Raw genomic sequence first — 16,186 nt, 5'->3', positions numbered from 1 at the left:
CTGGGTTCTGGGTCAGACATTCTTCCTTCCTTCCTTTCTTTTTTAATTAGGGTCTCACTATGTAGCCCGGGCTGCCTGGAATTTGCTGTGTAGACCAGGCTGGCCTTGAACTGCCTCTGCCTCCCAAGTGCTAGGATTAAAGGTGTGCACCACCACCATCCACTGGGTCAGACTTGCAGTCATCTTTCTTTTCCTCATTTTAGAAATATAGGCACTCATTTTTCTCCTTCATTCTTTCATGATTTTATATTTCACATTGTCTTAATTAGGGTTTCTATTGCTATGAAGAGATACTATGGCCACAGCAACTCTCATAAAGGAAAACATTTAATTGGGGCTGGCTTACAGTTTCAGAGGTTTAGTCCATTATCATCATGGTGAAACATGGTGGTGTGCAGGCAGACATGATGCTGGAGAAGGAGCTGAAAGCTCCACATCTTGATACACAAGCAGCAAAAAGAGAGACTGTGTCCCACACTGGGTATAGCTTGAGCATAAGAGACCTTAAAGCCTGTCCTCCCCTCCCCCACAGTGACACACTTCCTCCAACAAGGCCACACCTCTTAATAGTGCCACTCCCTATGAGCCTATGGGGCCATTTTCTTTCAAACCACCACACAAAAATGTTTAAAATGCCACCGGAGTTTTGCTTTGCCTGAAGGACACAGTCACCTGCCTGGTAGAGTGTCTCATCCACTTAAGGCAAATCTCTTGTCTCCAGGGTCAGCCTGGTTCAGATCTGAGCCATTTCTGAGCTAGGTTACCTCACTGGAAGGTTATAGTATTGGGGTATTTAGCACCTTGGAGGAAAGTGGCACAAAGGCCTTGGAGCCTCTGCTCTCCTGGCTGTGGTCCACACTGTGCCTAGATCAGAAGCAGGTGCTTCTGACCCTCTGCCCAAATCCCATGGCCTTAGACAGGCATCCATAACCAGGCTGAACTGTGATGAGTGGCCTCGAACCTCCTGCCCAGGCAACACCGTCCAGCAGCTCCTACCCAGGTCTAATGCAGGATAAAGCAAGAGCCCTAGGCAGCGTGGGTAGACCTCACACCCTAAGGGCATGTGAGTCTGGAACCCTGTCCTGGAACATAGGTGTCTCAAGAAGCCAACTCATCCTGGGACAGTCAGAGGCCTGGGGCAGCAGTCAAAGGCCAGCTCCACCTTTCTTTAACACTCTTGACACAAAGTACAGGTTGTATCACACGGACATTTCAGCTTGTTTTCTTCTTTGCTACAGTTTAGGTGTTGGGTGGATGACTTTTAAAAGCTAAAGAACTTGATCTATCATCCTATGCCCCTCAGCCTCAGTGGGCTTATCCATCACACAGGTCCAGTTTTCCCTCCCTAGCCACTGGCTATCACTGCCCAGGAGGCTACACCTGGATTCAGATGGGGATCCCATCAGCTCATTAACAGCCAGATCAAGCCTAGGAGTGTGGCCACTGCACCTCTGTCTCCCTCCCACTTCTCATGACCCCTTCCCTTCCCTCCTATCATGGAGTCTCCTCCCCTTCTCTCCTGGCTGGCCAGAGCAGCACAGGGCTCTCTCCATCATAACTTTCCCCGAATTTATTCCAAGACCCAGACCTGACTGTCTTGTCCTTGCCCAGGCTTGGGTCCTCAGGCCACCTTTTCCTGTCTTTTCTGTTTTGACAGCTTAGAGGCTACTCTAGAAAGGCTCATGTCCTAGGGAGCCCCTGGGTAACAATCAGCAGGACTGCTGGTCACCCCAGGTTCAGACTCCTGCCGGCACTTTCTATTTGGAACAGGAGGCTAAAAGTTCTCTAAGGACCTGAGAAGTGAAGAGGGAAAATTGCCACGTTAGCTGGCAATCATGGGTCCAGGAGGACATTGTCCCCAAAACATGGTGGGTGAGCAGGGCCCAGGTCAGTGATGGGCAAGCTGGCAGGACAGTAAAGTCCCACATGCTCCAGTAGGAGTTCGCTAGCAGGGCTTTCAGTTTGTGCTGGATATGACAGGAAGGTCTCAGTGGAGGGCAGCTCCAGCTCCCAGCTCAACTTGAGGGCAGGCAGGCCATAGATAGGCCTGCCACTGAAGCTATGGGCCAAAGAAGGACAGAGCCAAGGTGACTCTGTGATGGTGGCTATGCCCAACTTCACTACCCAGAGAAGTAGAAAGACTTGGAAGCTATGCTTGGGATCACTCATATTGGAAGCTGACATGTTACCTCCACTGTCAGCTTGTCATAGGCAGAATCTCTAGGGGGTGGCAGAGTGTGCTGTGTGTGTTTAGTATGTGTTTGCATATGTGGTGGGTTTTGTGTGCATTATATGTTATGTCTGTGGTATGTACATATATGCATGTGTTAAGTTTGATGGATGTTGTATATGATATGGTATGTGTATTGGGATGAATGTGTGAGGTAAATGTTTTATGCATTTGTGTGTATGATGTGGAATGTGTGGTGGGATACATGTTTGGGTGTGTACTTGGTGCATTTGTTATATGTAGTGTGTTTGGTGTGTGTGTGTGCGCACGCATATACATGTATTATCATTGTTCTGCACCAAACTGTCAGTGCAAGTCCAAAGAGTCTCTAAGGCCAGATCTGGCAGGTGCCAAGACTCTACGGTAGTGACTGTTGCAGAGATGCTGGTTATTCATCCAAGGTTTTCCAGGACAGTGGTTCTTATTACAAGTGGCCTTTTGGAAGCTCCGGCCTTAGGACTTTGTTCCTGTCAGGCTGGTAGGGATATCTAGGATATATCAGGTCCCTCTGGGTAATGACACATGTTCCCACAGACCTCACTAGGTTACCTCCCTGATGTTGGCTCTAGGGATGAAACTACACTCCACATCACTCAGGCTTTTCCAGTTCATGGCCACCCCATCCTGTACTCTAGAATAGCCTCTGAGGGGAGGAGGGTATGGTCCTCTCCAGGGATGGTACCCACCTCTTCAGTTGTATGCTGACTCTGGATCACAGTGCCCTAAGTGGGCATATAGTGTTGCAGAAACTCCCTTCTCTGGGTCATCTGAGCTCTGGAGCATGAGGAAGCCTCCCAGAGAAGTGGGCCTGGAATAAGGGCCACCCCTGGCCAGGACTGAGCCCACAACAGGAGTGAGTATCAAGTAAGGTGGTACAAACTTGGACCCAGCCCTGAGTTCTTAGAGACAAGACCAGGAATTGGACTTTGTCAAGAAAGAAGGGGCTTTCTAATGCCAAAGTCCAGCATCAGAGACACAGTGGGGTTTGGGACAAAGGAACAGGGCAGCCAGGGGCAGGGGTTTCCAGCCTGGGTTAGGATGCTCTGTCCCACCACCCACATACTCTTCAAGTGAATTCACTAGCCAGTTGCTGGTTTTGTTTTGCAGAAGTGGTGGTGAAACGTAGGGCCTCTCACATGCTAAGCAAGTGTTGACACTGAGCTATATTCCCAGCCCTTTTAAAATTTTAATTTAGAATTAGGCATGGTGGCACATGCCTTTAATCCCAGGTGGATCTTTGTGAGTTCAAGGCCAGTCTTGTCTACATAGTGAGTTTGAGGCCAGCCAGGGCTTCATAGTGAGACACCATCTCAAAAAAAAAAAAAAAGAAAGAAAGAAAAAAAAGTTTTTTGTTTATTTTTTTAAATTTAGAGACAAAGTCTTTGATATTTAGCACAGGCTGACCTCAAGCCTCCTCAATTCCTGGGATTACAGGTCCAACCCCTTCGTGTGTTCATGTATGTGCCCATGCGTATTCCTTTTTTTTTTTTTTTTTGAGCTGAGGATGGAACCCAGGGCCTTGCACCGAGCTAAATCTTTCTTTCTTTTCTTTTTTTTTCTGGAGACAGAGTTTCTCTGTGGAGCCTGTCCTGGAACTAACTCTGTAGCCCAGGCTGGCCTTGAACTCACAGAGATCCTCCTGTCTCTGCCTCCCAAGTGCTGGGATTAAAGGCGTGTACCACCAATGCCTGGCTCCTCTTATTTTGCTATTAAAAAGCAAAATAAATCTACTATCTTAGTCATAGTGAAGCACAAGGTACTGTGGCCAGCCACAGAATCTACTTCTGGAGCATTGTATCACTCCAGAGACCTGAACTTCATATCCTGCCACAGGGGTGTACCTGCCACAGCAAGAGTACTAATAGGACCAAGATGCTGTCCCAGCCTCTGATGATCACCCTAAAGGGATTGACAGGTGTTGTCTGGCCATGTAGGAGGAATGGACAGCCAAAGAAAGGATGTCCTGAGGATGGTACTTGGGACAGAGAAACAGTCTGTCCAGGAACAGTGAAGCCAAGGCCTCATTGCTGCCACTATGAGCCACGTGTGGGTGTTGACTGCCTCATCTAAGAGCTGCAGGGCCTCCTTCCTGCACTTGAGCTTTACTACTAGCCGGGCAGCTCCTCCTCCCAGTCTGTCCATCCCACCCCAGCTTCTCACACCTCTCAGTTATCTGCCCTCTTTCCCACCCTAACTAAAGGGAGGGCTCCCATGTAGGGACATCCACCGGCAAAGGCTTGGAAAGCAGACATGCCCTCACCGAACACTCAGGTGCCTCATGAGTCCAGGACCACCCCCTCCCGCCTTCCATTCCCCAGCACCAAGGCAGGACAGACTGCAGAGCACAGGGTTTATTGTTCTGTGTGCATATGGAAACAAGAAGCTACCATGGGTTGGGGTTAGGAGAGGGAGAGGGTAGAGATTGGCTACAGACCCCTTACCCACCAGTGGGGGCAGGTCCTCAAGGCTGGAAGGGCTAACATCTCCAGATCAGGTTCCCAGCCTGGCACAGCTACTCTGAGTAAGTAGGCTTTAGATGACTCAACTCACTAGGGTCTTCAGAAGAGGGTCTGGGCCACAGCTTCTTAAGGTTCTGAGAGATAGGTTCAAAGGAGAAGTGTGTTGGCATTGCAGGAAAGGTGCTGATAGAGTTGAAGTGAGCAACAATGAAAGAAGAACAGGGAACGTTCCAGAAGAGAGTTGAGGAAGACAGACAAGATGGTTAGGTTTGAATAGGGAGTTCCGGGAATGGGCTCCTGAGTGGCCTGGCTTTGGCCTTTCCTACCCCCAGGCTCAAACAGGGACTTTCAGACAAAGGCCCCACTAGGGGGAACTGGGGACAGCATGAGGGTCTCTGTGGTCTGCTGGCTGCTGGAGGACAGTGAGCAGCCTGAGTTCTGCTGCAGGTGGACTCTGCTGGGCAGGAAGCTGCCTGCACTCCCTGGGCCACGGCAGCTACTACCCAGTGACCGCTGGCGGCCACGAAGGTACTCACGATAGTTCTTGGTGAGCAGTGTGTAGAGGAAGGGATTGATGCAACTGTTGCCATAAGTGAGGCAAGTGGTCAGGTAGTTGACAATGCGTGCAGTCTGGGGTGCCAGTGGCATGGCCTCGTGGTACTGGGCCATCAATTGCCATAGCCAGAAGGGTAGGAAGCAGGCCCAGAAGAGAAGGACAATGCCAAAGATGAGGTAGAGCACCCTGGGGTTGGGCAGCCGGCGCGTCTGCTTGAAAGAGACTTGCTGAGATAGCCAGTAAGCCCTGGCCAGGCGAACATAGAGAAGCCCAATGACCAGGCCAGGCCCCACAATACTGGTACCGAAGAGCAGTGTCAGGTAGATACGGTGGGCATGAGGGCTCCAGGCTGGCAGGCAGAGGCTCTTGGGGCCCCTATGAACCAGTTGGATGGCAAGCATCATGGGTAAGGTCAGCAGCAGTGCCAGCAACCAGGTGCCCAGTGCCAGCAGCTTACGGTAACCCTTGGAGCGCTGTACCGTATCCAGAGGCCTTAGTACTGCTGCATAGCGCTCGCTGCTCATTATGGTCAGAGTGAAGATGCTGGCATGCATGGTCAGAAAGTCCAGGCTAAAGAGAACACGGCAGCCCACATCTCCAAAGTGCCAGTCCTTAGTGACATATGTGGCCACAATGAAGGGAATGCTCAACAGGTACAGCAGGTCAGCCAGTGCTAGGTTGACCACATAAACATACATGGAGGCTGAGGCATGCAGGAATCGGCACATGACTACCAGAGTGTATACATTTCCCACCATGCCCACCATGCCCATGGTTGAGAGCACTGCCCCAATAGCACTTGTGACCACCAGGTCTTGCAGGGAGCTACGATCTGTTAGGCCAGTCCAGGAATTGTTGAGGGACACATTGGGGCCACCAGGCAACTCAGACACAGTGTCTCCTGACATGGCCAGCATGGGAAAGCTGGTTGTAGACTCCAGGCTCAGCGCCATCTCTGTCCTCACACTGGGCTTCTGGTGGGAGTTCTACTGCTCAATGAGGAGGGCCTGTAGGAAACTTGTCCTGTGGGAGAAGATTAGTGTCAAAGGTGCAAAACAGCCACCTACTTCCATGCCCTAGCAGCCTCTACAATGGACAAAGTCACTGTCCTGTGAAGAGACAAGGGCTCACCAAATCCTGTTCCCTGTTGGAACCCTCAAAAGAACCCCTTTTTTGTCATCTCTCAGCTACACAGAGGGACCCACTGCCCCCCCTGGATACTCCCCAGCAGGAACCCAGTCCCACTCCAATGCAAATGTAAGGCCTTTGCTTTTCTGAAAAACTGGTCACAGCATGGCAGAGGTCAGCACTGGGCAGAGATGATAGTCCTAAGATCTAGCTCTGCAACCTAAGAGTCCCGTTTCCCGATTATGTCACTTGTATACTTTTAAAAGGCAATTTCTTTTTTTATTATTATTATATTTGTGCTTTAATTTTACACATCAGCCATGGGTTCCCCCCTCCCGCCCCCATCTCCACCTTCCCCCGATCCCCTCCCCTCCATTCCCATCTCCTCCAGGGCCAAGACTCCCCTGGGGATTCATTTAAACCTGGTGGATTCAGTACAGGCAGGTCCAGTCCCCTCCTTCCAGGCTGAGCAAAGTGTCCCCAGCAAGCTCAAGGCTCCAAACAGCCAGCTCATGCACTAAGGACAGGTCCTGGTCCCACAGCCTGGATGCCTCCCAAACAGTTCAAGCTATTCAGTTGTCTCACTTATCCAGAGGGCCTGATCCAGCTGGGGGTTCCACAGCCGTTGGTTCATAATTCATGTGCTTCCATTCGTTTGGCTATTTGTCCCTGTGCTTTTTGCAATCTTGGTCTCAACAATTCACACTCTTACAGTCCCTCCTCTTTCTCGACAGTTGGACACCTGGAGCTCCACCTGGGGCCTGGCCGAGGATCTCTGCATCCACTTCCATCAGTAATTGGATGAGAGTTCCAGTACGACTCTTAGGGTGTTTGGCCATCTGATCACCACACTAGGTCAGATCAGGCTTTCTCTCGACCTTTGCCAGCAGTCTATAGAGGATGTATCATTGTGGATTTCTGGGGACTTCTCCAGCACTCTGCCTATTCCTGTTCTCATGTGGTCTTCATTTATCATGGTCTGTTATTCCTCATTCTCCCTTTCTGTTCTTGATCCAGCTGGGATCTCCTGCTCCCCTAAGCTTTCTTCCCTCAAACCTTGCCCTTCATTACTCCCACTGTCGTCCAGGTTGTTCATGTAGATCTCATCCATTTCTCTGTCATTGGGCAATCCCTGTGTCTTTCCTAGGGTCCCGTTTTCTAGGTAGCCTCCCTGGAGTTGTGTAGCAGTCTAGTCATCTTTGTTTTACATCTAGTATCCTCCTATGAGTGAGTACATACCATGTTTGTCCTTCTGAGTCTGGGTTACCTCACTCAGGATGATGTTTTTCTAGATCCATCCATTTGCCTGCACACCTCATGATGTCATTGTTTTTCTCTGCTGAGTAGTATACCATTGTGTATATGTACCATATTTTCCTTATCCATTCTTCAGTTGAAGGGCATCTAGGTTGTTTCCAGGTTCTGGCTATTACAAACAATGCTGATATGAACATAGCTGAGCAAATGCCCTTTAAAAGGCAATTTCACGGGCAGTGGTGGTGCATGCCTGAAATCCCAGCACTCGGAAGGCAGAGGCAGGTGGATCTCTGTGAGTTCGAGACCAACCTCAAAAGCTACAGAGAAACCCTGTCTCAAAAACAGCCCCCCCCCAAAAAAAGGCAATTTCTTCCAGTCACAAAGTAATAGCAACCGAGCTTAAAAGTTCCAATAGAAAAATAGGTAAAGGCCTTTGAATTTTCATTTATCATACCCAAAAATGAGCCTGGATCCCTTGCCTTACATTACATACATAGTGATGGAGGGCAGTCAAAAAACCTTTGGAAGAAATCATTATGAGCCATGGCAGGAAAATACTTCTTTTTCCTAAATAATTGTTTAACTTACATTCTTATTTGGTGTGCATGTGTGAGTGCGTGTGTACATATGTGAATGCTACAGTGTTCATGTGGAGGTTAGGACAACCTTTGGGATTGATTTTTTCCTTTTTTTTTAATGTAGATCTCCAGGCTCTAAAGTTATCAGTCTTGGAGGCAAGCACTCTTACCCACTGAGCTATCTCACCATCTTCCAGAAAATTACTATTTTTTAAAAAAACAAAGGCTTAGTATGCAGCCATGGCTGGCCTGGAACTCTATGTAGATCAGAATGGCCTTGAACTCACAAAAGATCCACCTGCTTCTGCCTCCTAAGTGTGCCACTATGCCTGACATTTTTATTTTTTAAAGAACAGCCCTCTCCTCTCTCTCTCTCTCTCTCTCTCTCTCTCTCTCTCTCTCTCTCTCTCAGATTTGTTTTATATGTATGAGTGTTTTGACTTCACAAATGTATGTTTACCAGGTACATGTCAGGGTATCTTCAGGGGCCAGAAGAGCATATCAGATACCTTGAAACTGGAGTTGCAGATGGTTGTGAACCACCTCGTGGTTGCAAACCAAACTCAGGTCCTCTGCAAGAGCAGCAAGTGCTCTCAATCACTGAGTAATCTCTAGCTCAGGAAAACTTAAAAACAAACTTAATTGGGGCTGGAGAGATCACTTGCTGCTCTTGCAGAAGAATTGGGTTGGATTCCCAGCACCCACATGGCAGCTGTTTTAGGGTTCTATTGCTGTGAAGAGACACCATGACCATGGCAGCAACTCTTATAAAGGAAAACATTTAATTGGGGCTGGATTAAACAGTTCAGAGGTTTAGTCCATTATCATCATGGCAGGAACCATGGTAGCAGCAGGCAGACATGGTGCTGGAAGGATAGCTGAGAATTCTACATCTGGATCCGCAGGCAGCAGGAAGAGAATGAAAAACTAGGCCAGGCTTGAGCTTCTGAGACCTCAAAGCCCACCCCCAGTGACACACTTCCTCCAACAAGCCACACTCTCCAATAGTACCAGTCCCTATGAGCTAATGGGGCCATTTAATTCAAACAACCACAGCAGCTAATAACCATCTGTAACTCCAGCTCCAGGAATTGGACACTCTTCTGAACTCCTTGGGCACCAGGCACACATGTGGAGTACATACATATATGCAAACAACATTCATACACATAAATAAAAATAAAAAGTCTTTAAAAAAAATGAAACCCCAAGCTTCATCAAAATCAAGAACTTCATTAAACAAGTTAAAGCGAGATGAGAAAATATACATCAGATCAATGGACAAGTGAACAATGTACATGCAAGAACTGTAAACCATAAAGGAAAGAATGATTGGCTGTTTGTGGGCGGGGGAGGGGATGCAAACTGAACAGGAATGTCTGAAAGAAAATACCCAAAAGGCCACAAACTAATGAAAAGATGTTCTGCACAGCTTGTTACCACAGAGAAATGCAAATCAGAATCACAGACTCTAAAGCATGCACGAGTGCTCACAGGCACACACAGACCATGCCTATATTGTGGAATATTTGTACACTGTGTCAAGGTGTATAGCTGTGATTGGTATAATAAAAAGCTGAACAGCCAATAGCCAATAGCAGGATTTCTGGGGAGAGAGAGGAATAGGAGGAGGGATCTAGGCACACAGAGTAGCCAGGAGACATGGAAGAAACAGGAGGTACAAGATGGGAGAGAGGTAACGCCATGCAATAGAACATAGTAAGAACTAGTAAGGAACAAACCTAAGCTAAGGCCAAGCTTTCATAACAATAAGTTCCTGTATCATTGTTTGGGAGCTGGTTGGCAGGACAGAAAAAGACTTCTTACATGCCTATAACCAGAAAGATCAATGTACCTGTTCTTGAGTTATGGGAGTTATAACTAGAATTTTCAATGACTGCAGCCTTGGAAAAGTTTGGCACTTCAATGAAGCAAAACAGGTGTATACTGTCACCAGTGATCCCACTTATACTCCAAAGAACAGCAGCTTTGTGTCTAATGAGTCTGAAACAACCCAATTGGCCATAAATAGCAGCAGCAATCGTATAAAGCAAAAGTTCCATAAAAATGACCCGCAAAAATGAAAAGACATGGTGCTGCAGTATGGGTGAATCACGGTTCTAAAGGACAGCAGCAGGTAGGGGTTCAAATGTGACTCCCTCAGAGATGAGTTCATTAACTCACAAGGTCATGGTTACAGGAGGTCAAAGCAGTGGTGTGGGTGCGTGCGTGCGGGCGTGAGCGTGTGAGTGTGAGCGTGTGTGTGTGTGTGTGTGTGTGTGTGTGTGTGTGTGTTCTCTCACTGTGGAACACTGGAAATCCCTCATGGCTAGGTATGCACATTCCCTGCCCTCAGTGGTACTCACACGTTAAAAACAAAACAACCTGTAAACTTCAGCCAAGGGTGGCAGCGCACTCCTTTAATCCCAGGCTGAGGCAGGCAAGATCCCTGAATTCGAGGTCAGCCTGGTCTACATCAGAGTTCGAGTTCTAGGACAGCCAGGGCTGTCTCAAAGAAGCCTGTCTCAAAAAACCAAACCAAACAAAAAACCCCTCTAAGCTTTGTATACTTCAGACTCTTGATGACTTGATTAGGTTAGCCTCACAAGAAAAAGAAAGGCCTGAAGGGTGGACCTAAAGAGTGAGCTTTCTTAGAGAGAGTAGTTAGAGTAGATAGAGAAGACCCGGAGTTGCACAGGCCTCTCCAACATCCAGGCCTAGAAATGCCTGTAGAAGTGCTCTTTCTCCTCAGCAAAATCAGAAGAATCAGGCAGATCTAGGGTGAGATGTCGTCCCCGCACCAGCAGCTCCTAGTTTCATCTGCTCTGAAGTCCTCTTCCCCATTGCTGTCTCACCTCACTGATCAGCACCAGAGACACTGGGGTCCTCCTGCCCGGCAGAACGCAGAAATGACAACTGACCCTCTAGTCACCAGTCCAGGGATGGTGAAAGTTTCCAGTGCATAGTCTGCGGTGAAACCGACCAAACCCCCACGTAGCGCATAGGTGTTCCCAGGCACTCGCCAGCCGTGCCCTCCGGGACTGGGAGGTGCACACTGGGTTCGGGTAGGCAGTCGCAGGGCGCGCCAGGGTCCATGCGCCTTAGGTTATGCAGCCCATGACTGTATGCTCACCTCAGTCACGAAGCCATCAGTTGGTTGCCTCCCAGCCCAGGGCTTAAGAGAGGCGCCTGCGTCCTGTCACTCAGATACTCCAGACCCAGGGGCCATCACCGCTCTCAGGCTGGCTAATGTGGTGCGGAAAGCCGTGTCGCCAGAACGTCCCTGAGCGCTCTCCCAGGCGGGGCGCGGGGTTCTGAGCCCGCTCCACTCGGGGCACACGGTGTGGTGCGGGTCTCCCGCCTCCCTAGAGTTCCACGCCACGCCCGCTGCTGAGCTGCTGCAGCCACCTGTCCCGCTGCCAGCTGGGAATGTGCTGGTCTGGGTATTAATAACCGGCCCTCGCAAGAGCTCCTCAGCGGAGATGGTCGCGGCCACAGAGGGGTTTGCCCCGCCACTCTTCAGATCCCAGAAAAGCAACCCGCCGCCATTCTGCTTCCAGACTTTGCCTTTCTGCTACACCGAAGGACCTCTGTGTATGCTGGGGGCTCATCCCCTCCATACCTCATGTAATCACTAGTGTCAGATTGAGGCTCAAACATTTATGACTTACTGTAAAGGTGAGCCGTGAGTGTGAATAGGGGAAGAACCTTGGGACCATGATAAATCATTCTCGAAGTAAACAGGAGCCTAGGTCTGAGTAGCAACCCTGAAGTCTTCCTGTTGTTGACATCAAACCATGTGGCTGCTTCCACAATCTCAGGTGGCTCAGCCTTCTAGGAGAGACCATGTAGGCTAATTTGGGATATATGGATCCCCTCTCCACTCTGCCCTTATTTGTGGCAGAGGTCCTGCTGTTAAAGGCATCCTGTGAGTGGCTAATCCCAGCTGACTTGTTGATGCATGCATGGGTAATGCATCAGAAGGACTGGTCCATGTGGGTTATCTGCTGGACAAAAATGAATCCCTCATGGCTCTGGGACCAGGAACCAGACCATCACAGAAAACAATGCAGAGAGATTACCCTATGGGATTCCACTTCCTAAGTGGAGCTCAGATGTGGGGTTTGAAGGGAGGCTTTGACTGAAAAGGTTTGAATGAGATCTCAGTGTGGTCCTTCAGCCTCATCCCCTCTGCTCAGACTCCTCTGCTTCAGGTCTTGCCTCTGTTTGTAGCAGGAATCTTAACAGGTCTTATTAATAAAAACAAACCCGGAGCCAGGTATTGGGGTGAATACTGGAAGATCAGAGAAACAGAACAAGCCACAGCTACCTCACCTCGTCATTTCCTCAGCTGATCTGGTTTCCTCAGACTGGAAGCCTCTGAGTCCTTATCCAAATGGATCTCAGCTGAACTGTGCTGCTCAAAGCCTAAATGCTTAACCAGCCCAAAAGCTTAACCAGCTCTAGTTCCTGGTCCCCATCCTTATATACCTTTCTGCTTTCTGACATCACTTCCTGGGATTAAAGGCTTACTTCTTGGGATTAAAGGTGTGAGTCACCATGCTTGGCTATTTCCAGTGTGGCCTTGAACTCATAGAGATCCATGCCTCCAGAAGGCTAGGATTAAAGGTGTGAGTGCCACCATTTTCTAGCCTCTGTATCTAGTGGCTGTTCTGTTCTCTGACCCCAGATAAGTTTATTAGGGTGCACAATATTTGAGGAACACAATACTACCACATCTGTTAGAGTTGTATTCCTCTTCTGTGCCACCTTGTACACAAAGCAGTCTGGGGCTGGAGAGATGGCTCAGAGGTTAAGAGCACTGCTTGCTCTTCCAAAGGTCCTGAGTTCAATTCCCAGCAACCACATGGAGGCTCACAACCATCTGTAATGAGATCTGGCACCCTCTTCTGGCCTCCAGGGATACATGCAGACAGAACACTATGCATAATAAATATAAATAAATAAATAAATAAATAAATAAATAAATAAATAAATAAATCTTTAAAAGAAGAAGAAGAAAAAAGAAGTACACAAAGCAGTCTGATTTCTACATTCCTTTAAGTCCTGGTTCCCATTTCAGGCTCTGTACTTTTTTTTTTTAGCCAGGAGAGGTAGAAAGCCTTCTGGTGGGCATCTCTTCTAGGGTATAGAGTCGCTGAGCCCCACTTTCAACCATGTCTGTGTCATAGGTAGAGAGGGACCCCTGGAAGGTGGGAAGGTCTCACATAATGGGCTGGTGAGCAGTCACATCTGGACTCTCTTTGCAGCAGAACCAGAGCCTCATTCTAGTCAGCCAATTCTCAGGCTTGATGAGAGCCCAGACTACAGAGGAAGGCCTCTAGAAGCCAATGGTCTACCTAGGGGAAGCTGTCTGGGTCACTGAGCCCACATGTATGGATGGCTACAGGCCAGATATATGGATGACCAAGAATGGTCATATTGTTCCTTGGTTCTCTGCACTTCTAGCAGCAGCTTTGAACCCTTGTCTTTTGATATCATTTCCCCTTCTAGTACAGCTAGGCAAGCACTCCACCACTGAACTGAATCCCAGCCCAGCCCCTCAACTCTTGATCCTGCAGAGCCCCAAGCCACATGGCAACACCATTTTCTAAAGGACACATGCCTATCTAATGTGGATGTACTGGACAAAATCTGTGGACAGTAGAGCTGCTGAGGCATCCCAAGGATGGTTAGCAGGGGCGAGAACACAAGGAGGGGTTCAAAGAAGAAGTTCAGAGCCGGAAATGGGAGGTCATCTGAGAACCCTTCTCAGCCTTGGCCTGGTAAAGGAGGAACCCGAGTGTCCACAGATGCTCAAACGCTCACAGAGACCTGGTCTGTCCAAAGGCAAATGCTCCCTACAGTCCCCCACATCTATTATGCTCTTCGAAGAAGCACCCACCTATTGGTGAGTCACTTCGGGGACCATTAAATCATGCACTCTGCTCACACCACTTGAACTTTCCCTAAATGTGAATTTAAAGCTCTGCTCTGCACATAATGGCTTCATTATGTTTGAGAATGATAATTTCTCTGAAAAAAACTCATTTCTAATTGTCTTACCATGTTCTGGAAAAAAAAAAAAAAGAGGCTCTGTGGGTAGAGCCCACATAGCGGGGCTCTTCAACTTATTAAAGAAGACCAATGCTTTATAAGTATATCACTAGGTGCTCAAAGACCGGGGTCCTTCTCTCTGCCATTCTGGTCTATAGAGCAGCAATTCGTTATGGAAAAGAGTGGGGAAGGTAAGGGGAGGCTGAAAGTGGGGCACCTAGGTTTCAATGCACCCCTGACATTCTGGGCAGGCCCAGGGAACCAAACCTTTTCAGTGCAGAGATGGCTCTTGAAGCCCACCAATGTCAGTGGCTGGGATACTTCCTCGGGTACTGTGGGTATAACATACAGCCTACAGCTGGGATTCATTCACACCCCCACTGCACAGGCACTCCGTAGCTTGCAACCATGCCATATCTCTAGGAGGTGTGTCATTTTGTACAGAGACTATTCCCCCTACTTCCAGTACCAGGCACTGCAGTTTACTGCCTCCAGGTCTAATGACCCTCAGATCTGAGACACAGCTGGAGAGATGATGACCACAATGAAATCAATTAAAACCTGTACCAGTGCGCAGCTGGGGAGAGGGGCAGCTGATTAATAAACAGACTCAGACATCTCAGTAATCCCAAGTGATGGAAGCTCTGAAGCTGGCAGGTGGGCTGAATGCAGACACTGTTCTTGACTGGAAATGCCCAAGCTATTGAAAGCTGAAACACAGAGGCAAAGAGAAATTATCTAACACCCTAGGTTCCCCGAGAATTAACCTCAGGGGCCTCCTGCTGCAGAGAGAGATTATAAGGTCCCAACACTGCAGTCTTCTAGTTCCATAATGCTGAGTGAACTTTGGGAAAAGGTCCCAGTTCAGGATCCATAAATACCTTATATCCTGGGTGAGGAGACTGCACACAGAGCCATGGGGAGCCTTTCTGGGGACTGCAAAGGCAGAGTAAGGGCAGAAGCTCAAATTTTCTTGCAAGAAGTTCACCAAAGCCATGTGTCCTTACAATACCCAGGAGAAACCTGATCTTGTGTCCATATCACTTCAGAAACTCCTCTCTTCTCAGTATGGCCATTCCCTCCTTCCTGCTCCCTGAGTGGCAAGCAGGCCAGAAGCATCAGCTCATCCATGTCTAACAGCAGTAGGAGTACCTTGACCTTGAAACCATAGAGAAACCTCTGTGACAGCTGGAATCTAAGAGGTGGGGCCTCCTAGCAGCTTTCTCCACCATCCTTACTATTATCACAACTGCTACCATTACCACCATGATCATCGCCACCACCATCACCACCATTATCAGCATCATTATCTCTTTTACCACCACCATTATCAGTATGATTGCTGTAGTTTTTCATTCATATAGTGAGTAAAAGATACCTTCTCCACCTAGATCATACAATGACAGTGCTTCCCAATAGTTATTTCAGATTGATATTTAAGTGAGAACACCTCTCTCTCCTCCATATTCTTCTTCCTCCCCAGAGGCACTGGAATGTCTCCCAAGGTTTTTTGGTCTTTGACCACATGTGACTTTTCCAGTTAATAATGTATTTAAAGATTGTCATAAATGACCCCTCAACTGACAAGAGTTGATGTGTCACTCTGACCAGCTCTACACCCTCCCTGGAACACCTCAGCTGTTTTCCAGGATTCCTCCATCCCATTCCCAGGAACACATGCCCACCAGAGGCAGGGTTTGGATTAGATATTCAAATGATCAGAGTAGCCAGGGCTGCAGCGGCTGCATCTCTCAACAACCCAGTTTCCTCATCTATGAAAAGCAACTAGAGGCAGAGCCAACTTTTCAGGGTATTGTAGGAGTCCAGTGAGTTCCTATCATGAAGTGCTGGTACAAGACTGGGGCTGTGGGTGATGTATGGCAATCATAGTGGTTTGGGAAAGAAAGGTGACATCACAGTA

General features: G+C 48.4%; 2 protein-coding genes across 4 annotated transcripts in view; one reads left to right on the top strand and one right to left on the bottom strand.

The window, feature by feature from the left end:
• Ogfod3 (2-oxoglutarate and iron dependent oxygenase domain containing 3) overlaps nucleotides 1–16,186 on the top strand; it is a 67,199-nt gene that overhangs the window by 43,913 nt on the left and 7,100 nt on the right. The window contains exon 10 of one of the 3 annotated variants that reach the window (XM_036196259.1): nucleotides 7,108–7,129. The exons of the other annotated variants lie outside the window; for them this stretch is intronic. The gene's annotated coding sequence lies outside the window, so the exon portion shown is untranslated. Of the gene's footprint in view, nucleotides 1–7,107; nucleotides 7,130–16,186 lie in introns of those variants that run through there. 3 annotated transcript variants of the gene reach the window in all.
• Nucleotides 4,519–11,562, bottom strand: Uts2r (urotensin 2 receptor). Its single transcript, XM_036196255.1, has 2 exons — nucleotides 11,342–11,562; nucleotides 4,519–6,268 (listed from the first exon to the last, which is right to left on the bottom strand). The coding sequence occupies exon 2, from the start codon at nucleotides 6,196–6,198 to the stop codon at nucleotides 5,038–5,040; it is 1,161 nt and encodes a 386-aa protein (XP_036052148.1). The 5' UTR covers nucleotides 6,199–6,268; nucleotides 11,342–11,562; the 3' UTR covers nucleotides 4,519–5,037.

The sequence above is a fragment of the Onychomys torridus genome, chromosome 8 (genome assembly GCF_903995425.1).
Source record: "Onychomys torridus chromosome 8, mOncTor1.1, whole genome shotgun sequence".
Classification (NCBI taxonomy): domain Eukaryota; kingdom Metazoa; phylum Chordata; class Mammalia; order Rodentia; family Cricetidae; genus Onychomys; species Onychomys torridus.
The sequence above is the reverse complement of the archived record's forward strand: the minus strand, read 5'-3'. Positions and strand labels throughout refer to the sequence as shown.

Coding starts and splice junctions, on each gene's coding strand:
- Uts2r (XM_036196255.1), bottom strand. CDS start 6,198: ATGGCGCTGAGCCTGGAGTCTACAACCAGCTTTCCCATGCTGGCCATG.